Genomic DNA, 23,067 nt, shown 5'->3' with positions numbered 1-23,067 from the left:
AATTCAGAAAAAATGGTGGAAAAATTAGGAAAAATGGGGAAAATTTGGGAAAAAATGGGGGAAAATTGGGAAAAATCTGGAGAAAATTGGGGAAAAAATCTTGAATTAAAATGGGGGAAAATTGGGAAAAAATAAGGGAAAATGGGGGAAAAATTAGGAAAAAAATGGGAAAAATTTGGGGAAAAAATGGGGAAAAATTGGGAAAAATCTGGAGAAAATTGGGATAAAAATCTGGGTTAAAATGGGGAAGAATTGGGAAAAAATCAGGGAAAAATTGAGGAAAAATTAGGAAAAAATGGGGAAAATTTAGGAAAAAATGGGGAAAAATTGGGAAAAACCTGGAGAAAATTGGGAAAAAAATCTTGAATTAAAATGGGGGAAAATTGGGGAAAAAATCAGGGAAAAATTGAGGAAAAATTAGGAAAAAATGGGGGAAATTTTTCGAAAAAATGGGGGAAAATTGGGAAAAACCTGGAGAAAATTGGGGAAAAAAATCTTGAATTAAAATGGGGGAAAATTGGGAAAAAATAAGGGAAAATGGGGGAAAAATTAGGAAAAAAATGGGGAAAATTTGGGGAAAAAATGGGGAAAAATTGGGAAAAATCTGGAGAAAATTTGGGGAAAAAATCTGGATTAAAATGGGGAAAAATTGGGAAAAAATGGGGGAAAAATCAGAAAAAAATGGGGAAAAATCAGAAAAAAATGGGGAAAAATTCAATTTTTGCCCGATTTTCACAATTTTTTTTTTCATTTTTCCCCAAAAATTCCAGAGTCCCAAGTTCCTGACCAGCCCAGCTCCCTCCACGTTCAAGGGAGAAATTAGGAAAAAATGGGGGAAAAAATCAGGAAAAAAATTTGAGAAATTGATGGGAAAAAGGATCAAAAAAATGGGGAAAAAAATGAGGGAAAAATTTGGGAGAAAATTTGTGGAAAATCTGGTTAAAAATTGGGAAAAAATTGGGAAAAATTAGGGAAAATTAGGGAAAAATGGGGAAAAATAAAGGAAAAATGGGGAAAATTTTGGGAAAAATGGGGGAAAATTGAGAAAAATCTGAAGAAAATTTGCAAAAAAATCTGGATTAAAATGGGGAAAATTTGGGATGAAATAAGGGGAAAATGGGGGGGAAATTAGGGAAAATTTGGTGAGATTTTGGGGAAGATGGGGAAAAATTGGGAAAAATCTGGAGAAAATTTGGGGAAAAATCTGGATAAAAATGGGAAAAAAACAGGGAAAAATGGGAAAAATCAGAAAAAAAATTGGGAAAAACCAGAAAAAAATGGGGAAAAATCCAATTTTTGGCTGATTTTCACCATTTTTTTTTCATTTCTCCCATTTTTTTCCCCAAAAATTCCAGAATCTCAAGTTCCTGAGCAACCCAGCTCCCTCCACGTTCAATGGAGAAATTAGGAAAAAATGGGGGAAAAAATCAGGAAAAAATTTGGAAATTGGTGGAAAAATTTGGGAAATGGGAGAAAATTTGTGGAAAATCTGGTTAAAAATTGGGAAAAAATTAGGAAAAATGATGGAAAATTAGGGAAAATGGGGAAGAAAAATTAGGAAAAAATTTGGGAAAAATTGGGAAAAATCAGGAGAAAATTGAGGAAAAAATCTGGATTAAAATGGGGAAAAATTGGGAAAAAATAAGGGAAAAATGGAGAAAAAATTAGGGAAAAATGGGTGAGATTTTGGGTAAAATGGGGGAAAATTGGTAAAAATCTGGAGAAAATTTGGGGTAAAGTCTGGATAAAAATGGGGAAAAATCAGGGAAAAATGGGGGAAAAATCAAAAAAAATGGGGAAAAATCAGAAAAAAATGGGGAAAAACTCAATTTTTGGCTGATTTTCACCATTTTTTTTTCATTTCTCCCATTTTTTCCCCAAAAATTCCAGAATCCCAAGTTCCTGACCAGCCCAGCTCCCTCCACGTTCGTCCTCTGGCCACTGGAATCGTGATGAGTTGGACTCCTCCTCTCAATCCCAACGTTCTCATCCGGGGATTCCTCATCGGTTACGGAGTCGGGAGCCCCTACGCCGACACCGTCAGGGTGGACAGCAGGCAGCGCTTCTACTCCATCCAAAATTTGGGTGAGTCCTGATTTTTTCCCATGGAAAAATATTCCCAATTTCTCCTGGTTTTTTTCCAAATTTTTTCTGATTTTTTTTACATTTTTCCTGATTTTTTCCCCATTTTTTTCTGTTTTTTTCCCATTTTTTTCTGGTTTTTTCCCATTTTTTCTGATTTTTTCCCCATTTTTTTCTGATTTTTTCCCCATTTTTTTCCATTTTTTTCTGATTTTTTTCCCTTGTTTTTTGATTTTTTCCCCCATTTTTTTTCTGATTTTTTCAATTTTTTTTCTGTTTTTTCCCATTTTTCTGATTTTTTCCCATTTTTTCTGTTTCTTTTAATTTTTCTCTGATTTTTTCTGATTTTCTCCCATTTTTTATGATTTTTTCCCATTTTTTTCTGATTTTTTCTGATTTTTTTCTGATTTTTTTCCAATTTTTTCTGGTTTTATTCCCCATTTTTTTCTGATTTTTTTCCCATTTTTATCTGATTTTTTTCCCCAATTTTTTCTGATTTTTTCCCCATTTTTTCCTGATTTTTTCCCCATTTTTTCCTGATTTTTTTCCCATTTTTTTCTGATTTTTTCCCGCATTTTTTCTGATTTTTTCTGATTTTTATTCCATTTTTTTTCTGGTTTTATTCCCATTTTTTCTGTTTTTTTCCCCATTTTTTCTGTTTTTTTTTCCCTTTTTTTCTGTTTTTTTTCTTTTTTTTTTCCCCATTTTTTTCTGGTTTTTTCCATTTTTTTTCTGTTTTTTTCTGTTTTTCTTTCCATTTTTTCTGATTTTTTTCCCTTTTTTTCCCCATTTTAAAATAATTTTTTAATAATTTTTGCCCCTTTTTTCATCATTTTTCCTGATTTTATTCCCCAGTTTTACCCCCATTTTTTTTTTTTTTTTCCTATTTTTTCTGGTTTTCTTCCCAATTTTTTCCTCATTTTTTTACATATTTTGGTCCCATTTTTCCTCATTTTTCTCAAAATTTTCCTCCCATTCTTCCCCCATTTTTTCACATTTTTCCCTCTATTTCTCAGATTTTTCCCCCATTTTTTCAAAACTTTTCCCTCATTTTTCTTATTTTTTCCTCTTTTTTTCCCCGCTTTTTCCCATCTTTTAAAATTTTTTTCCCCATTTTCCCCCAATTTTTTCCCCATTTTCCCCCAATTTTTCCCCAATTTTCCCCAAATTTTCCCCCAATTTTATCCCAATTTTCCCCCAATTTTTTTCCAATTTTCCACAATTTTTTCCACAATTTTTCCACAATTTCCCCCCAATTTTCCCCAATTTTTTTCCCAGTTTTTACCCAATTATCCCCAAATTTTCCCTCAATTGTTACCCAACTTTATCCCAATTTTCCCCCAATTTTCCCCCAATTTTTTTCCAATTTTCCCCAATTTTTTCCACAATTTTCCCCCAATTTTTCCCCAGTTATCCCAAATTTCCCCCCAATTTTCCCCCCAATTTTCCCCAATTTTTTCTCAATTCTTCTCCAATTTTATCCCAATTTTCCCCAATTTTTTTCCCATTTTTTTCCCATTTTTTTCCCAATTTTTTCCCAATTTTTCCCCCAATTTTTCCCCAATTTTTTTCAAACTTTCCCAAATTTTTTCCCAATTTTTTCCCCATTTTATCCCAATTTTCCCCCAATTTTCCCAATTTTATCCCAATTTTACCCCAATTTTCCCCCAATTTTTTCCCAATTTTTTCCCAATTTTTCCCAATTTTATCCGAATTTTTCCCAATTTTCCCCAATTTTTTCTCAATTTTTCCCCAATTTTCCCCCATTTTTTTCCCAATTTCCCCTCAATTTTCCCTCAATTTTTTTCCCAGTTTTTACCCAATTTTCCCCCAATTTTCCCCAACTTTATCCCAATTTTTTCCCAATTTTTTCCCATTTTTATCCCAATTTTTCCCAATTTCCCCAATTTTTTCCCATTTTTTTACGCAAATTTTCTCCCAATTTTCCTCCAATTTTTTCTTAATTTTTTCCCAATTTCTCCCAATTTTCCCCCAATTTTTTCTCAATTTTTCCCCAATTTCCTCCCAATTTTTTCCCAATTTTTTCCCATTTTTATCCCAATTTTATCCCAATTTTTCCCAATTTTCCCCCATTTTTTCCCCAATTTTCTCCAATTTTTTTCCCAAATTTTTCCCCAGTTTTCCCTCAATTTTTTCCCAATTTTCCCCCAATCTTCCCCCAATTTTTCCCAATTTTCTCAGAATTTTACCCCAATTTTTCCTTAACTTTTTTCCAATTTTCCCAAACTTTTTCCCCAATTTTTCCCCCAATTTTCCTCAAATTTTCACCTCAATTTCCCCTAATTTTCCCAAATTTTTTCCCCATTTTCCCCCAATTTTTTCCCAATTTTCCCCCAATTTTCCCCAATTTTATCCCAATTTTTCCTTAACTTTTTCCTAACTTTCCTCAACTTTTCCCCCAATTTTCCCCAATTTATTCTCAATTTTTCTATAATTTTATCCCAATTTTCCCCCATTTTTTCTCATTTTTTTCCCAATTTTTTCCCAATTTTCCCACAATTTTCCCACAATTTTCCCCAACTTTATCCCAACTTTATCCCAACTTTATCCCGATTTTTTCCCCCAATTTTTTCCAATTTTTTCCCATTTTTATCCCAATTTTTCCCAATTTCCCCAATTTTTTCCCAATTTTTTAACGCAAATTTTCCCCCAATTTTCCTCCAATTTTCTCTTAATTTTTTCCCAATTTCTCCCAGTTTTCCCCCAATTTTTTGTCAAATTTTCCCCAATTTTTTCCCGATTTTTCCCCATTTTTTCCCAATTTTTCCCCAATTTTTCCCAATTTTTCCCCCAATTTTCCTCCAACTTTTTCTTAATTTTTTCCCAATTTCTCCCAGTTTTCCCCCAATTTTCCCCCAATTTTTTGTCAATTTTCCCCAATTTTTTCCCAATTTTTCCCAAATTTTCCCCAATTTCCCCCCCAATTTTTTCTTAATTTTTTCCTAATTTATCCCAATTTTTTCCCAATTTTTTCTCAATTTTTCCCCAATTTCCCCCCAATTTTCCCCCAATTTTTCCCCCATTTTTCCCCAATTTTTTCCCAATTTTCCCCATCTTTATCCCAATTTTTCCCCAATTTCCCCCCAATTTTTCCCAATTTTCCCTCAATTTTCCCCAATTTTTTTCCCAGTTTTTACCCAATTTTCCCCCAATTTTTCCCTTATTTTTTCTCAGTTTTTCCCCAACTTTATCCCAATTTTCCCCCAATTTTTCCCCCAATTTTTTCCCATTTTTATCCCAATTTTTCCCAATTTCCCCAATTTTTTCCCATTTTTTTACGCAAATTTTCTCCCAAATTTCCTCCAATTTTTTCTTAATTTTTTCCCAATTTCTCCCAATTTCCCCCAATTTCCCCCAATTTTTTGTCAATTTTTCCCCAATTTCCCCCCAATTTTTTCCCAATTTTTTTCCATTTTTATCCCAATTTTATCCCAATTTTTCCCAATTTTCCCCCATTTTTTCCCCAATTTTCTCCAATTTTTTTCCCAAATTTTTCCCCAGTTTTCCCCCAATTTTTTCCCAATTTTCCCCCAATTTTCCCCAATTTTATCCCAATTTTTCCTTAACTTTTTCCTAACTTTCCCCAACTTTTCCCCCAATTTTCTCCAATTTATTCTCAATTTTTCTATAATTTTATCCCAATTTTCCCCGATTTTTTTCCCATTTTTTTCCCAATTTTTTCCCAATTTTACCCCAATTTTCCCCCAATTTTTCCCCAATTTTCCCCCATTTTTTCCCCAATTTTCCCTCAATTTTCCCCAATTTTTTTCCCAGTTTTTACCCAATTTTCCCCAAATTTTCCCCAACTTTATCCCAATTTTTCCCCAATTTCCCCCCAATTTTTTCCTAATTTTTTCCCATTTTTATCCCAATTTTCCTCCAATTTTTTCCCAATTTTCCCCCATTTTTTCCCAATTTTTTCCCATTTTTTTCCCAATTTTCCCAAATTTTTCCCCAATTTTTTCCCAATTTTCCCAAATTTTTCCTCCAACTTTATCCCAATTTTTCCCCAATTTCCCTCCAATTTTTCCCCAATTTTCCTCCAATTTTACCCAATTTTCCTCCAATTTTACCCAATTTTCCCCCATTTTTTCCCCAATTTTCCCTCAATTTTCCCTCATTTTTTTTTCCAGTTTTTACCCAATTTTCCCCCAATTTTCTCCAACTTTATTCCAACTTTATCCCGATTTTTTCCCCCAATTTTTTCCCAATTTTTTCCCATTTTTTTCCCAATTTTTCCCAATTTCCCCAATTTTTTCCTAATTTTTTACGCAAATTTTTCCCCAATTTTCCCCAATTTTTTCCCATTTTTTCCCCAATTTTTTCCCAATTTCTCCCAATTTCCCCCCAATTTTTTCCCATTTTTTTTCCCATTTTTATCCCAATTTTATCCCAATTTTTCCCAATTTTTCCCCCAATTTTCCTCCAACTTTTTCTTAATTTTTTCCCAATTTCTCCCAGTTTTCCCCCTATTTTCCCCCAATTTTCCCCCAATTTTTTGTCAATTTTCCCCAATTTTTTCCCAATTTTCCCAAATTTTCCCCAATTTTTCCCCCAATTTTTCTCCGATTTTTTCCCAATTTTTTCCCAATTTTCCCCCAATTTTTCCCCCATTTTTCCCCAATTTTTTGTCAATTTTTCCCCATCTTTATCCCAATTTTTCCCCGATTTCCCCCAAATTTTTTCCCAATTTTCCCTCAATTTTCTCCAATTTTTTTTCCAGTTTTTACCCAATTTTCCCCCAATTTTCCCCCAATTTTTCCCTAATTTTTTCCCCATTTTTATCCCTATTTTCCCCCAATTTTTTCCCTTTTTTTTCCAAATTTTTCGCCAATTTTTTCCACAATTTATTCTCAATTTTCCCCCAATTTTATCCCAATTTTCCCCCAACTTTTCCCAATTTTTCCCAATTTTCCCCCTATTATTCCAAATTTTCCCCCAATTTTCTCCAATTTTTCCCAATTTTTCCCCAATTTCTCCCCAAATTTTTCCCAATTTTTCCCCAATTTTTCCCCAACTTTATCTTAATTTTTCCCCAATTCCCCCCAATTTTTTCCTAGTTATTTCCCATTTTTATCCCAATTTTTCCCAATTTTTGCCAATTTTTCCCCCATTTTTTTCCCAATTTTTGCCAATTTTTTCCCAAATTTTCCCCCCAATTTTTTCCCAATTTTTTCTCAATTTTCCCCATTTTTTCTCCAATTTTATCCCAATTTTTCCCCAATTTCCCCTCCATTTTTCCCACTTTTCCAAGCCTTCTTAATCCCGTTTTTTTTGGGAATTTTCTCTCATTCCAGAGCCCAATTCCCATTACGTCATTTCCCTGAAAGCTTTCAACAACGCCGGAGAGGGAATCCCGCTCTACGAGAGCGCCACCACCAGGGCTGCAGGTGGGAATTCCGGGAATTCTGGGAATCCTGGGAATCCTGGGAAGTGTGGGAATGGGGGGGGGGAAATTGGGAAAAATTGGGGAAAAATTGGGAAAAAATTGGGAAAAAATTGGGTTAAAAATGGGAAAAATTGGGGGAAAATTGGGAAAAATTTGGGATAAAATTGGGGAAAAATTGGGAAAATTTGGGAAAAAAATTGGGGAAAAATTGGGGAAAATTGGGAAAAAAATTGGGGAAAAATTGGGGAAAATTTAAGAAAAAATTAGGAAAAAATGGAGGAAATTGGGGGAATTCTGCTCTAGGAGAGCGCCACCACCAGGGCTGCAGGTGGGAATTCCGGGAATTCTGGGAATTCTGGGAATCCTGGGAAGTGTGGGAATGAGGGAGGGAAAATTGGGGAAAAAATTTGGGAAAAATTGGGTGAAAATTGGGATAAAATTGGAAAAAATTTGGGTTAAAAATGGGAAAAATTGGGGGAAAAAATTGGGAAAATTTGGGAAAAAAATTGGGGAAAATTGGGGGAAAGATTGGGAAAAAAATTGGGGGAAAATAGAGAAAATTGGGGGAATTAAAGTAAAATTTGGGATAAAATGGGGAAAAAATGGAGAAAATTGGGGAAAATTTGGGAAAAAAATTGGAAAAAAATTGGGGGAAATTGAAAAAATTGGGGAAAAAATTGTGAAAGAATTAAGAAAATTGGGATAAAATTAGGGAAAAATAAGGAATAAAATGGGAAAATTTTGGGAAAATTTGGGATAAAATTTGGGGAAAAATGAAGAAACTTGGGGAAAATTTGGTGGAAAAATTGGGGAAAATTGGGATAAAATTTGGGAAAAAATTGGAAAAATTTCGGGGAAATTTAAGGAAAATTGGGAAAAAATTGGGGGAAAAATTTGGAAAAAAATTGGAAAAAATTTGGGTTAAAAATGGGAAAAATTGGGGGAAAAAATTGGGAAAAATTTGGGATAAAATTGGGGACAAATTTGGGATAAAATTGGGGAAAAATTGGGAAAATTTGGGGAAAAAATTGGGAAAAAATTGGGGAAAAAGTGGGAAAATTTGGGAAAAAATTAGGAAAAAATGGAGGAAATTGGGGGAATTCTGCTCTAGGAGAGCGCCACCACCAGGGCTGCAGGTGGGAATTCTGGGAATTCTGGGAATTCTGGGAATCCTGGGAAGTGTGGGAATGGGGGAGGGAAAATTGGGAAAAAAAATGGGGAAAAATTGGAAAAAATTTGGGTTAAAAATGGGAAAAATTGGGGGAAAAATTTGGGATAAAATTGGGAAAAATTTGGGATAAAATTGGGGAAAAATTGGGAAAATTTGGGAAAAAATTGGGAAAACTTGGGAAAAAATTGGGAAAAGTTTGGGATAAAATTAAGGAAAAATTTGGGATAAAATTGGGGAAAAATTGGGAAACTTTGGGAAAAAAATTGGGAAGAAAACTGGGGAAAAATTGGGGAAAATTGGAGAAAAAAATTGGGAAAAAAATTGGGGAAAAATTGGGAAAATTTGGGAAAAAATTAGGAAAAAATGGAGGAAATTGAGGGAATTCTGATCTACGAGAGCGCCACCACCAGGGCTGCGGGTGGGAATTCTGGGAATTCTGGGAATTCTGGGAAGTGTGGGAATGGGCGTGGGAAATTGGGGAAAAAATTTGGGAAAAATTGGGGGAAAATTGGGAAAAAATAGAGAAAATTGGGATAAAATTAGGGGAAAATAGGGAATAAAATGAGAAAAATTTGGGAAAATTTGGGATAAAATTTGTGGAAAAATGAAGAAAATTGGGGAAAATTTGGGGGAAAAATTGGGGAAAATCGGGATAAAATTTGGGAAAAAATTGGAAAAAAATGGGGGAAATTTAAGGAAAATTGGAGAAAAAATTGTGAAAAAATGGAGAAAATTGGGATAAAATTAGGGAAAAAGTTTGGATAAAATTGGGAAAAAATAGGAAAAACTTGGGAAAATTTCAGATAAAATTGGGGGAAAAATTGGAAATAAATTTGGGGAAAAAAAAAGAAAATTGGGGAAAAATTAAAGGAAAATTTGGGAGAAAATTGGGGAGAAAATTGGGGAAAAATTGGGGAAAAAATTGGGATAAAATTGGGGGAAAATTGGGAAAAAATGAGAAAAAATTGAGGCAGAAATTGGGAAAAAAATGGGAAAATATTTGGGGAAAATTGAGGCAAAAATTGGGAAAAAATGGCAGAAAATTTGGGAGAAGATTTGGGAGAAAATTAAGGGAAATTGGGAAATAATTGGGATAAAATTGTGAATAATTTGGGAATAAATTGGGGAAAATTTGGGAAAAAATTGGGGAAAAATTGGAAAACTTGGGGAGAAATTAAAGGAAAAAATTGAGAAAATTAGGGGAAAATTTGGGAGAAAATTGGGGAAATTGGAGGAAAAATTTGGATTGAATTGGGGAAAATTGGGGGGAAAAAGGGAGAAAATTGGGGAAAAATCTTGAAAAAATTGAGAAAAAAAGGGTAACAATTGGGGAGAAATTGGGGGGAAAATGAGAAAAAAATTGGGAAAAAATGGAGAAAATTGGGGGAAATTAAAGGAAAATTTGGGGGAAAATTTGGCAAAAATTGTGAAAAAATTGAGAAAATTGGGTTAAAAATTGGGATAAAATTGGGGAAAAATTGGGGGAAAAATGGGAAAAAATTGAGGGAAAAATTGGGAAAAAAATTGGAATAAATTCGGGAAAATTGGGTAAAAAATTGGCAAAAAAATGGAGAAAGTTGGGGAAAATTTTGGAAAAAACTGGAAAAAAATTGGGGGAATTTAAGGAAAACTGGGGGAAAATTGGGAAAAAAATGGTGATAAAATGGAGAAAATTGGGATAAAATTGGGGGAAAAATTCGGGAGAAAATTGGAAAAAAATTGGGAAAAAATGGGAAAAAACAGGGAAAATATTTGGGGAACATTGGGGGGAAAATGGGCAAAACTTGGGATAAAAATGGGGGAAAATGGAGAAAAAATTGGGAATGAAATTGGAGGAAAAATGGGAGAAAATTGGGGAAAATTTGGGATAGAAATGGCAGAAAATTGGGAGGAGATTGGGGAAAAATGGGGAAAAAATGAGAAATAATTGGTGGAAAAATGAGGGAAAATTTTGGGGAAAATGAGGGAAAATTGGGGGAAAATTGAAGTTAAAAATGATGGAAAATTTCGGGAAAAAGAAGGAAAAAACAGGGAAAAAATTGAGAAAAAAATTGGGGAAATATTGAGGTGAAATCAATAAAAATAGAGGAAAAAAAAAGCTGGGAAAATTTTCACAGGAATTTTCAAAATTTCCAGATTTTTATTAATTCTTCTTTTTCTCTTCCTTTTTTTTTTTTTTTTTTTTTGCTTGTTTTTATTTCTGGATTTCCAATTTTTAATTCCTTTTTTCCCCATTTATTTTTCATTTCTTCCTGATTTTTTTTCCCCCTTTTTTTAAATAAATTATTTCCCCCCCTTTTTTTACTTTACTCCCATTTTATTCTCATTTCCCCCCCATTTTATTCCCATTTTTTATCCTCATTTCCCCCATTTTCCTCCCTTTTTATTCCCACTTTTCCCTCATTTTATTCCCATTTTTTCCCCATTTTTCCTCCACTGTTACCCCTTTTTATTCCCATTTTTCCCACAATTTTCCTCCACATTTTCCCCATTTTATTCCCAACTTTTTCTTCCTTTATTCCAAATTTTTTTCCCATTTTATTCCAATTTTTCCCTCTTTTTATTCCCATTTTTTACCCATTTTTTTCCAATTTTTCCCCCATTTTATTCCAAATTTTCCCCCTTCTTATTCCCATTTTATTCATATTTTATTCCCATTTTTATTCCCATTTCCCCTCCATTTTATTCCCATTTTCTTCCAATTTTTCCCCCATTTTATTCCCATTTTCCCCATTTTTCCCCCACTTTTTCCCCATTTTATTCCAAATTTTTATCCCAATTTTCCCCCATTTTTCCCCCTTTTTATTCCTATTTTATTCCCATTTTTCCCCATTTTCCCCCCATTTTATTCCCAATTTTTTCCCATTTTATTCCCATATTAATTCCCATTTTCCCCCAATTTTATTTCCATTTTATCCCTTTTTTTCCCATTTTATTCCCATTTTTCCCCCATTTTATTCCCATTTTATTCTCATTTTTCCTGAATTTTTCCTTCCTTTATTCCCATTTTTCCCCCACTTTTCCCCTCCTTTTATTCCAAATTTTCCCCATTTTTTTCCAATTTTTCCCCCTTTTTACTCACATTTTATCCCAATTTTTTCCCATTTTATTCCCATTTTTTACCCAATTTTCTCCCCTTTTTATCCCATTTTTTTCCTTTTTCCCCCCATTTTATTCCCATTTAATTCCAAATTCTTTTCCCATTTTTCCCCCATTTTATCCCCATTTTTCCCCCATTTTATTCCAAATTTTTTCCCCATTTTTTCCCTTTTATTCCCATTTTTTCCCCATTTTATTCCAAATCTTTTCCCCATTTTTTCCTCATTTCCCCCCATTTTATCCCAAATTTTCCCCAATTTTATTGCCATTTTCCCCCCATTTTATTCCAAATTTTTCCCTTTTTTTCCCAATTTTTTTCGCAATTTTTTCCCCATTTTATTCCCAATTTCCCCCCTTTTTATTCCCATTTTTCCCCTTTTTATTCCCATTTTATTCCCACTTTTCCTCTCATTTTATTTCCATTTTTTCCCCATTTTATCCCAAATTTTCTCCAATTTTATTCCCATTTTTCTCCATTTTTCCCAATTTTCCCCCCATTTTATTCCCATTTTTCCCCATTTTATTTCCATTTTATTCCCATTTTATTCCCATTTTTTCCACATTTTTCCTCCACTTTTCCCCTCATTTTATTCCCATTTTTCCCCCATTTTATCCAAAATTTTTCCCCATTTTATTTAATTTTTTCCCCCAATTTATTCCCATTTTATTCCCAATTTTCCCCCATTTTATTCTCATTTTATTCCAAATTTTCCCCCTTTTTATTCGCATTTTATTTCTATTTTTTTCCACTTTATTCACATTTTTCCTTCACTTTATTCCAAATTTTCCCCATTTTATTTCAAATTTTTCCAATTTTTCCCCCATTTTATTCCCATTTGATCCCAACTTTCCCCCATTTTATTCCCACTTTTCTCCCATTTTACTTCCATTTTATTCCCATTTTTCCACATTTTTCCTCCATTTTTCCCTTCATTTTATTCCAAATTTTTTCCCCATTTTTTCCCAATTTTTTCCCCATTTTATTCCAAATTTTCCCGATTTTATTCCCATTTTTCCCCCATTTTTTCCCCATTTTATTCCCATTTTATTCCCATTTTATTCCAAATTTTTTTCCCATTTTTTCCTTCATTTTCCCCCCATTTTTTTCCCCATTTTATTCCCAATTTTTCCCATTTTTTTCCCATTTATCCCAAATTTTTCCCCATTTTTATTCCCATTTTTCCCCCATTTTATTCCCATTTTCCCCCCTTTTTATTCCCAATTTATTCCCATTTTATTCCCATTTTATCCCATTTTATTCCCAATTTTCTCACACTTTTTCCCCTTTTTATTCCCATTTTTTCCCTTTTTTATTCCCATTTTTTTCCCATTTTATCCCAAATTTTTCCCCATTTTATCCCAATTTTCCCCCATTTTTCCCTCATTTTATTCCCATTTTTTTTCCCATTTTTTCCCCTTTTTCCCATTTTTCCCCAGACCCCTCCGACCCCTCGGAGCTGGAATTTTTCCCTTCCCTTTTCCCGACCTCATTCCCAGATTTTCCGTCTCCTCTCCTCCCTCCCGTTGGAATCCAGGCTCTTCCCCTTTCCCAGGATTCCGTCCGAGTTTCCTGGGCCGACAATTCCGGCCCCAGAATTCCCAAATTCCCGGAAAATTCCCAAATCCGTTTCTACACCGTTCGTTGGAGGAGCAGCTACCCCGGAAATTCCAAGTACAAGGTAAGAAATTCCTAAATTTTCCAAAATTTTCCCAAATTTTTCCAAGAAATTTCCCAATTATTGCGCATTTTTTCATCAATTCCTAAAAAAATTCCCAATTTTTTCCCAATTTTTTCCCAATTTTCTTGGAATTTTCCCATCAATTCCTGATTTTTTCCCATTTTCCTGGAATTTTCCCATCAATTCCCCAAAAAATTCCCAATTTTTTCTTGATTTTTCCTGGAATTTTCCCATCAATTCCCAAAAAATTCCTGATTTTTTCCCATCTTTCCTGGAATTTTTCCCATTAATTCCCAAAAAAATTCCCAATTTTTTCCCATTTTCCCTGGAATTTTCCCATCCATTCCCAATTTTTTCCCATTTTTCTAGGAATTTTCTCATCAATTCCTGATTTTTTCCCATTTTCCTGGAATTTTTCCCATTAATTCCCAAAAATTCCCAATTTTTCCCATTTTTTTTGGAATTTTTTCATCAATTCCTAAAAAAATTCCCAATTTTTTCTCAATTTTCCTGGAATTTTCCCATTAAGTCCCAAAAAGTTCCTGATTTTTGTCCATTTTTCTTGGAATTTTCCCATCCATTCCCAACTTTTTCCCATTTCCCTGGAATTTTTCTGTCAATTCCCAAAAGAATTCCCAATTTTTTCCCATTTTTCCTGGAATTTTCCCATCAATTCCTAAAAAAATTCCCAATTTTTTCTCAATTTTCCTGGAATTTTCAATTCCAAGTACAAAGTAAGAAATTCCCAAATTTGCCCAAATTTTTCCAAGAAATTTCCCAATTTTTGGGCATTTTTTCATCAATTCCTAAAAAAATTCCCAATTTTTTCCCAATGTTCTTGGAATTTTCCCATCCATTCCCAATTTTTTCCCTTTTTTCTTGGAATTTTCCCATCAATTCCCAATTTTTTCTCGGAATTTTTCCTTCAATTCCCCCCAAAAAATCCCAATTTTTTCTTGATTTTCCTGGAATTTTCCCATCAATTCCCAAAAAATTCCTGATTTTTTTTCCCAATTTTCTTTGAATTTTCCCATCCATTCCCTATTTTTTCCCTTTTTTCTTGGAAATTTTCCATTAATTCCCCAAAAAAACCTGATTTTTTTCCCATTTTTCGTGGAATTTTCCCATCAATTCCCCCCAAAAGATCCCAATTTTTTCTTGATTTTCCTGGAAAGTTCCCATCCATTCCCAATTTTTTTCCATTTTCCTGGAATTTTTCTGTCAATTCCCAAAAGAATTCCCAATTTTTTCCCATTTTTCCTGGAATTTTTCCTGCAATTCCCCCAAAATTCCCAATTTTTTTTCCATTTTTTTTAGGATTTTTCTCCTTAATTCCAGAAAAAAAAAATCCCAATTTTTTCCCATTTTCCTGGAATTTTTCTGTCAATTCCTAAAAAATTCCTGATTTTTTTCCCCATTTTTCCTGGAATTTTCCCATCAATTCCCAAAAAATTCCCAATTTTTTCCCTTTTTTTCCCTTTTTCTGGGAATTTTTCCAAAAGATTTCCCAATTTTTGGGGATTTTTCATCAATTCCCAAAAAATTCCTGATTTTTTTCCACTTTTCTTGGAATTTTCCATTAATTCTCAAAAAAAATCCCAATTTTTGGGAAAAAATGAGGGAAAAATGGGGAAAAAATAGAAATAAATGAGAAAAAATAGAAATAAAGGACAAAAATATTGAAAAATGGGAAAAAATGGGAAAAAGTGGGGAAAAAATGGGAAAAAATGGGAAAAAATGGGAAAAAATAAAAAAGATGGGAAAAAATGGGAAAAATAATAAAAAACGGGGAAAAAAGGGAAAAAATAGAAAAAAATGGGAAAAATCGGAAAAAAAAATGGGAAAAAATGGGAAAAATTGGGAAAAATGAGAAAAAATGGGAAAAATAAAAAAAATGGGAAAAATGGGAAAAAAGGGAAAAAATGGGAAAAAATGGGAAAAAAATTGGGAAAAATGAGAAAAACTGGGAAAAAATAAAAACAAAATGGGGAAAATGATAAAAAATGGGAAAAATGGGAAAAAATTAGAAACAAAAAGAAAAAATAAGAAAAAATGAAGAAAATTAAAAAGAAATAAGAAGAAATGGGAAAATGGAAAAAAAAGGAAAAAATCAGAAAAAATTGGGAAAAATTCGGAAAAAAATGGAAAAAATAGAAAAAAATAGAAAAAATATTTTAAAATGGGAAAAATTAGGAAAAAAATTGGGAAAAAAATAAGAAAAAATGAGGAAAAATTGAAAAAAAAAAGAGAAAAAAATGGAAAAAAATGGGAAAAAATAAAAAATCAGGAAAAAAATTGGAAAAAATTAGAAACAATGAGAAAAAATAAGAAAAAATGGGAAAAAATGGAAAATAATGAGAAAAAAATGGGGAAAAATAGGAAAAAATCGGGAAAAATAAAAAATGAGGAAAAAATGAGAAAAAATGGAAAAAACAATAGAAAAAAAGGAGAAAAAATAGGAAAAAATGGGGAAAAGAAAATTAGGAAAAAATTTAAAAATGAGGAAAAAATTTATGAAAAATTAAAAAAAATGGGGGAAAATTCGAAAAAAATGGGAAAAAATGGGAAAAAAAAAGGGAAACAAAATGAGAAAAAAAGGGAAAAAATTAGAAAAAATTAATAAAATAGAAAAAAGAAAATATACTTAAAGATGAGGAAAAAATGGGAGAAAAATTGGAAAAAAATGGGAAAAAATAGAAAAAATGGGAAAATTGGGAAAAAATATTGAAAAATGGGGAAAAAATGGGATAAAAAATAGGAAAAAAGTGGAAAAAAAATAGAAAAAATGGGAAAAATTGAAAAAAATGGGAAAAATGGGAAAAAATGGGAAAAATTTAGAAAAAAAAGAAAAAGAAGAAAAAATGAGGAAAATTAGAAAAAAATAGGAAAATGGGAAAAGAAAATGGAAAAAAATGGAAAAAATAGAAAAAAATATAAAAAATATTTTAAAATGGGAAAAAATTGGAGAAAAAAAGGAAAAAAATGAGAAAAATAGGAAAAATTGGGAAAAAATATTAAAAAATGGGGAAAAAATGGGATAAAAAATCGGAAAAAAATTGGAAAAAAAATAGAAAAAATGAGAAAAAATTGGGAAAAAATTAGTAAAAAATGGAAAAAAATTAGGAATAAAGAAAAGATTTAAAAATGGGGAAAAATGGGAGAAACATTTAGAAAAAAATGGGGAAAAAAAAAGAAAAATGGGAAAAAAATTAGAAAAAATGTGGAAAAAATGGAAAAAAAATCAGAAAAAAATAGGAAAAAAATAGAAAAAAATGGGGAAAAAATAGAAAAAATAGGATTAAAAACTAAAATTAAAAATATTGATAAAATTGGATTTTTTTTTATTTTTTAAGTCAGCAGACACCACGGCTCTGAGCCACAGGGCTCCAAAATGGGGAAAAATGAGATAAAATAGAAAAAAATGAGGAAAAAATATTAAAAAATGGGGAAAAATTGGAAAAAAAGGAAAAAAATAGAAAAAAAGAGAAAAAATAGAAAAGAAATGAGGAAAAATATTTAAAAAACGAGTAAAGGGAAAAAATGGGAAAAATAGAAAAAAATGAGAAAAAATAAGAAAAAATGGGAAAAAATGGGAAAAATTAGGAAAAAAATTGGGAAAAAATAAGAAAAAATGAGGAAAAACTGAAAAAAACCCAGAAAATGTGGGGAAAAAATGGGAGAAAAAAAAAATGGGAAAAAATAAAAAATCAGGAAAAAAATTGGAAAAAATTAGAAACAATGAGAAAAAATAAGAAAAAATGGGAAAAAATGGGAAAAAATGGAAAAAGAGAAAAAAATGGGAAAAAATAGGAAAAAAATTGGGAAAAATAAAAAATGAGGAAAAAATTAAAAAAATAGAAAAAAAGGAGAAAAAATTAGGAAAAAATGGGGAAAAATTAGAAATAAATTAGAAAAAAATTAGAAAAAATAGGATTAAAAACTAAAATTAAAAATATTGATAAAATCTGATTTTTTTTTATTTTTAAAGTCAGCAGATACCACGGCTCTGAGCCACAGGGCTCCAAAATGGGGGAAAATGGGGGAAAAATGAGAATAAATGAGAAAAAAATAGAAAAAATGAGAAAAAAAATGGTAAAAAAAGGGAAAAAGTGGGAAAAAAAGGAAAAAAATAGAAAAAAAGAGAAAAAATAGAAAAGAAATGAGGAAAAATATTTAAAAAATGTGTAAAGGGAAAAAATGGGAAAAATATAAAATGAGAAAAAATAAGAAAAAATGGGATAAAAATCAGAAAAAATAGGAAAAAAATGGGAAAAAATGGGATAAAAATGGGAAAAAATTAGAAAAAAATGGGGAAAAATGGGAAAAAAATTAGAAAAAATGGGGAAAAAATGGGAAAAAAATCAGAAAAAAATGGGAAAAAATAGAAAAAATGGGAAAATTGGGAAAAAATATTGAAAAATGGGGAAAAAATGGGAAAAAAATCAGAAAAAAATAGGAAAAAAAAGGGAAAAAAATCAGAAAAAATGTGGAAAAAAATGGGAAAAAAATGGGAAAAAAATCAGAAAAAATTAGAAAAAATGGGATAAAAATGGGAAAAAAATTAGAAACAATAGGAAAAAAATGGGAAAAAAATCAGAAAAAATGGGAAAAAAATCAGAAAAAATTAGAAAAAAATGGGGAAAAAATCAGAAAAAAATGGGAAAAAATAGAAAAAATGGGAAAATTGGGAAAAAATATTGAAAAATGGGGAAAAAATGGGAAAAAAATCAGAAAAAATGGGGAAAAAAATGGGAAAAAAATGGGAAAAAAATCAGAAAAAATTAGAAAAAAATGGGGAAAAATGGGAAAAAAATGGGAAAAAAATCAGAAAAAATTAGAAAAAAATGGGGAAAAATGGGAAAAAAATTAGAAACAATAGGAAAAAAATGGGAAAAAAATCAGAAAAAATGGGAAAAAAATCAGAAAAAATTAGAAAAAAATGGGGAAAAAATTAGAAAAAATATGATTAAAAACTAAAATTAAAAATATGGATAAAATGTGATTTATTTTTATTTTTAAAGTCAGCAGACACCACGGCTCTGAGCCACACGGTGCCGGGCCTGAGGGCGAACACCCGATACGAATTTTCCGTCATGGTGACCAAAGGGCGACGTTCCAGCACCTGGAGCATGACGGCTCACGCCACAACCCACGAGGCAGGTGAGGCAGAATTCCCAAAAAAACCAAAAAATTGGGAATTCCAGGGATTCTGAAGGAAAAAATTCCCATGAAAAAAAAAGAGGGGGTTTTTTTGGGTTTTTTTTTGTTTTTTTGGGATTTTTTTGGGTTGTTTTTGTTTTTTTGGGTTTTTTTGGGTTTTTTTTGGGTTTTTTTTGTTTTTTTTTTTATTCTGAGGGGAAAATTTGATGGGAATTTTGGTGGAAGAATGGGAATTTTTATGGAAAAGTGGGAAAAAACTTGGAAATTTCCATGGAAAAATGGGAAAAAATGGGAATTTTCCTTGGGAAAATGGGAAAATTCCTGGAATTCTCCTCAAAAAATGGGGAAAAAATGGGAATTTTCCTGGAGCATGACGGCTCACGCCACAACCCACGAGGCAGGTGAGGCAGAATTCCCAAAAAAACCAAAAAATTGGGAATTCCAGGGATTCAGAAGGAAAAAATTCACATGAAAATCAAAGAGGGTTTTTTTTGGGGTTTTTTTTTGGGTTTTTTGAGGGTTTTTTGGGTTTTTTTGGGGTTTTTTTTTATTCTGAGGGGAAAATTTGATGGGAATTTTGGTGGAAAAATGGGAATTTTTATGGAAAAGTGGGATAATTGCTGGAATTTCCTGGGAAAATGGGGAAAAAATGGAAATTTTCTTGGAAAAATGGGAAAAATCCTGGAATTTCTCCTGAAAATGGGGGAAAAAAAGGGAATTTTGTTGGAAAAATTGGAAAAAATGGGAATTTTCTTGAAAAAATGGGAATTTCCTGGAAAAATGGGAAAAATTCTGGAATTCTTATGGAAAAATGGGGAAAAATCCACAAAATTCTCTTGGAAAAGTGGGAAAAAAATGGGAATTTTCATGGAAAAGTGGGAAAATCTTTTTAATTTCTCCTGAAAAATGGGGAAAATCCTGGAATTCTTTTGGAAAAATGGGAAAAACCCTCAAAATTTTCTTGGAAAAATGGGGGAAAATGGGAATAAACCTGGAAATTTCCATGGAAAAATGGGGAAAAAATGGGAGTTTTCCTGGAAAAATGGGAAAAGATACTAAAAATTTCCATGGAAAAATGGGAATTTTTTGTGGAAAAATGGGCAGAATCCTGGAAATTCTCTTGGAAAAGTGGGAAAAATGGAATTTTCTTGGAAAAATGGAAAAAAAGCCCAAAAATCCTGGAAAAGGGGAAAAAATAATGGAATTTTTTAGGAAAAATGGGGAAAATCCCTGAATTCTCCTGGAAAAATGGAGAAAATCCTGGAAAAGTGGGAAAAAATGATGGAAAAGGTGGAAAATTCCTGGAAATTCTCATGGGAAAGGGAAAAAAATGGGAAAAAATCCTGGAAAAAAGGATAAAAATCCTGGAATTTTCTGGGAAAAATGGGAAAAAAAACCCAAAATCCTGGAAAAAACAGAAAAACCCTGGAATTCTTATGGAAAAATAGGAAAAATCCTGGAAATTCTCCTGGAAAAAATGGGAAAAATCCTGGAATTCTTACAGAAAAATGGGAAAAATCCACAAAATTCTCGTAAAAAAATGTGAGAAAAAGCCCAAAAATCCTGGAAATTCCCAATTTTTGGCCAGAAAATTCCAATTTTTTTCCTGGAAATTCCCAACTTTTTCCCAAAATTCCCAATTTTTCAGCTCCAGGTTCTGCTCCCAAGGATTTGACAGCGATTTCGAGGGAAGGAAAACCTCGGAATGTGGTGCTGAGCTGGCAGCCGCCGCTGGAAGCCAACGGGAAAATCACCGGTAAAAATTCCAGGTTTTTTTGGGGTTATTCCCAGAAAAAAAAAGTGGGAATGAGTGGAAATATTCCTTAAAAAAAATCCCTGAAAAATAGAAAAAAACTTCCTAAAAATTCCTTTAAAAATCCCAAAAATTCCTTAAAAATTGGTAAAAAATTACCCAAAAATTCCTTAAAAAATCCCAAAAATTCCTGAAAAAATTCCCAAAAATTCCTTTAAAAATTGATAAAAAATTCCCAAAAATTCCTGAGAAAAATGCCAAAAAATTGGCAAAAAATTCCATAAAAATTGGTTAAAAAAATCACAAAAATTCCTTAAAAAATTGTTAAAAAATTCCAAAAAAATCTTGAAAAAAATCCCAAAAATTCCTTTAAAAAATCCCTGAAAAATTAAAAAAAATCGCAAAAATTCCTTTAAAAAAACCAGTAAAAACTTCCCAAAAATTCCTTAAAAAAAATCCCAAAAAATTGGCAAAAAATTCCTTTAAAAAATCAGGAAAAATTTCCCAAAAATTCCTTTAAAAATTCCCAAAAATTCCTGAAAAAAATCCCAACAATTCCTTAAAAGATCCCTAAAAAATAATAAAAAAAAAATCCCCAAAAATTCCTTTAAAAATTCCAAAAAATTCCTTTAAAAATTGGCAAAAAATTCCTTAAAAATTGGTAAAAAATTCCCAAAAATTCCTTAAAAAAAATCCCAAAAATTCCTTAAAAAATCACTGAAAAATTTAAAAAAAAATCCCCCAAAATTCCTTAAAAAATTCCAAAAAATTCCTTAAAAAATTGGCAAAAAATTCCTTAAAAATTGGTAAAAAATTCCCAAAAATTCCTGAGAAAAATCCCAAAAATTCCTTAAAAAATCACTGAAAAATTTTTTAAAAAATTCCCAAAAATTCCTTTAAAAATCCCAAAAATTCCTTAAAAAAATCCCTAAAAAATAAAATAAAAAAAACCCCAAAAGTTCCTTTAAAAATTCCCCCAAATTCCTTAAAAAATTGGTAAAAAATCTCGAAAAATTCCTATAAAAATTCCCAAAAATTCCTTAAAAAATTTGTAAAAAATTCCTAAAATTCCTGAAAAAATTCCCCAAAATTCCTTAAAAAATTGGCAAAAAATTCCTTAAAAAATCGATAAAAAATTCCCAAAAATTTCCTTTAAAAATTCCCAAAAATTCCTGAGAAAATCCCAAAAATTCCTTAAAAAATTCCAAACATTCCTTAAAAAATCCCAAAAATTCCTTTAAAAAATCAGGAAAAAATTCCCAAACATTCCTGAGAAAAATCCCAAAAGTTCCTTAAAAAAAAATTCTAAAAAATTCCCAAAAATTCCTTAAAAAATCCCAAAAGTTCCTTTTAAAAAATCAGGAAAAAATTCCCAAAATTTCCTTTAAAAATTCCCAAAAATTCCTGAGAAAAATCCCAAAAATTCCTTAAAAAAATCACTGAAAAGTTTCTAAAAAAATCCCAAAAATTCCTTAAAAAATCCCAAAAATTCCTTAAAAAATCCAAAAAATTCCTTAAAAAATCCCTGAAATTCCTTAAAAAAATTGGTAAAAAATTCCCAAAAATTCCTTTAAAAATTCCCAAAAATTCCTTAAAAAGTTTGTAAAAAATTCCTAAAATTCCTGAAAAAATTCCCCAAAATTCCTTAAAAAATTTGTAAAAAGTTCCCAAAAATTCCTTAAAAAAAATCCCAAAAATTCCTTCAAAAATCCATAAAAAATTTTAAAAAACTCCCAAAAATTCCTTAAAAAAATCAGTAAAAATTTACAAAAAATAGCTTTAAATATCCCAAAAATTCCTTAAAAAAAACCCAGTAAAAATTTCCCAAAAATTCCTTTAAAAATTCCCCAAAAAATGGCAAAAAATTCCATTAAAAATTGGTAATAAATTCCCAAAAATTCCTTAAAAAATCACTGAAAAATTCTTTAAAAAATCCCTAAAAATTCCTTTAAAAATTCCTTAAAAAATTCCCAAAAATTCTTAAGAAAAATCCCAAATATTCCGTAAAAAATCACTGAAAAATTAAAAAAAATCCCAAAAATTCCTTAAAAAAATTGGCAAAAAATTCCTTAAAAGTAGGTAAAAAATTCCCAAAAATTCCTTTAAAAATCCCAAAAAATCCTTAAAAAAATCAGGAAAAAATTCCCAAAAATTCCTGAGAAAAATCCCTAAAAAATCCCTGAAAAATTCCTGAAAAATTCCCAAAAAATTCCCAAAAACCCCCTAAAAAAAATCCTAAAAAAACCACCAGAAAATCCCTTAAAAATCAGGCAAAAAATCAAAATAAATTCTGAAAAATACAGAAAAAAAATCCTAAAAATAAAAAAAAAAACCTCAAAAAATTTCCAAAAAATCCCCAAAAATTCCATTAAAAAATCATAAAATAACCATAAAAAAATCCCCCAAAATTCTCAAAAAATCTCCCAAAAAACTCTCAAGAATCCACAAAAAATTCCCAAAAAATCTCTGAAAGATTCCTAAAAAAATCACTCAAAAATCTTCCAAAAATCCCTGAAAATTCCCAAAAAACACCACCAAAAAATCCCTTAAAAATCAGAAAAAAAATCAAAATAAATCCTGAAAAAAATGGAAAAAATAAAAAAAAAAATCTCAAAAAATTCCCAAAAAAATCCCAAAAAATTTCCCCAAAATTCTCAAAAAATCCCCCAAAAATCCCTAAAAATCCCAAAAAATTCTCAAAAAGAATCCTAAA

The 23,067-nt window shown here is 30.9% G+C and overlaps 1 protein-coding gene across 1 annotated transcript in view; it reads left to right on the top strand.

Annotated features, from left to right (window-relative positions):
* Window positions 1–23,067, top strand: part of DCC (DCC netrin 1 receptor) — a 96,681-nt gene that overhangs the window by 48,284 nt on the left and 25,330 nt on the right. Inside the window, exons 16-20 of the mRNA XM_058825930.1 lie at window positions 1,891–2,085; window positions 7,401–7,493; window positions 13,200–13,441; window positions 18,463–18,601; window positions 20,250–20,357. Coding sequence (XP_058681913.1) covers window positions 1,891–2,085; window positions 7,401–7,493; window positions 13,200–13,441; window positions 18,463–18,601; window positions 20,250–20,357 — 777 coding nt within the window. The remainder of the gene's footprint in view (window positions 1–1,890; window positions 2,086–7,400; window positions 7,494–13,199; window positions 13,442–18,462; window positions 18,602–20,249; window positions 20,358–23,067) is intronic.

The sequence above is a fragment of the Poecile atricapillus genome, chromosome Z (assembly GCF_030490865.1).
Source record: "Poecile atricapillus isolate bPoeAtr1 chromosome Z, bPoeAtr1.hap1, whole genome shotgun sequence".
In the NCBI taxonomy this organism is placed as follows: domain Eukaryota; kingdom Metazoa; phylum Chordata; class Aves; order Passeriformes; family Paridae; genus Poecile; species Poecile atricapillus.
This window is presented reverse-complemented; position numbering and strand designations above follow the sequence as displayed.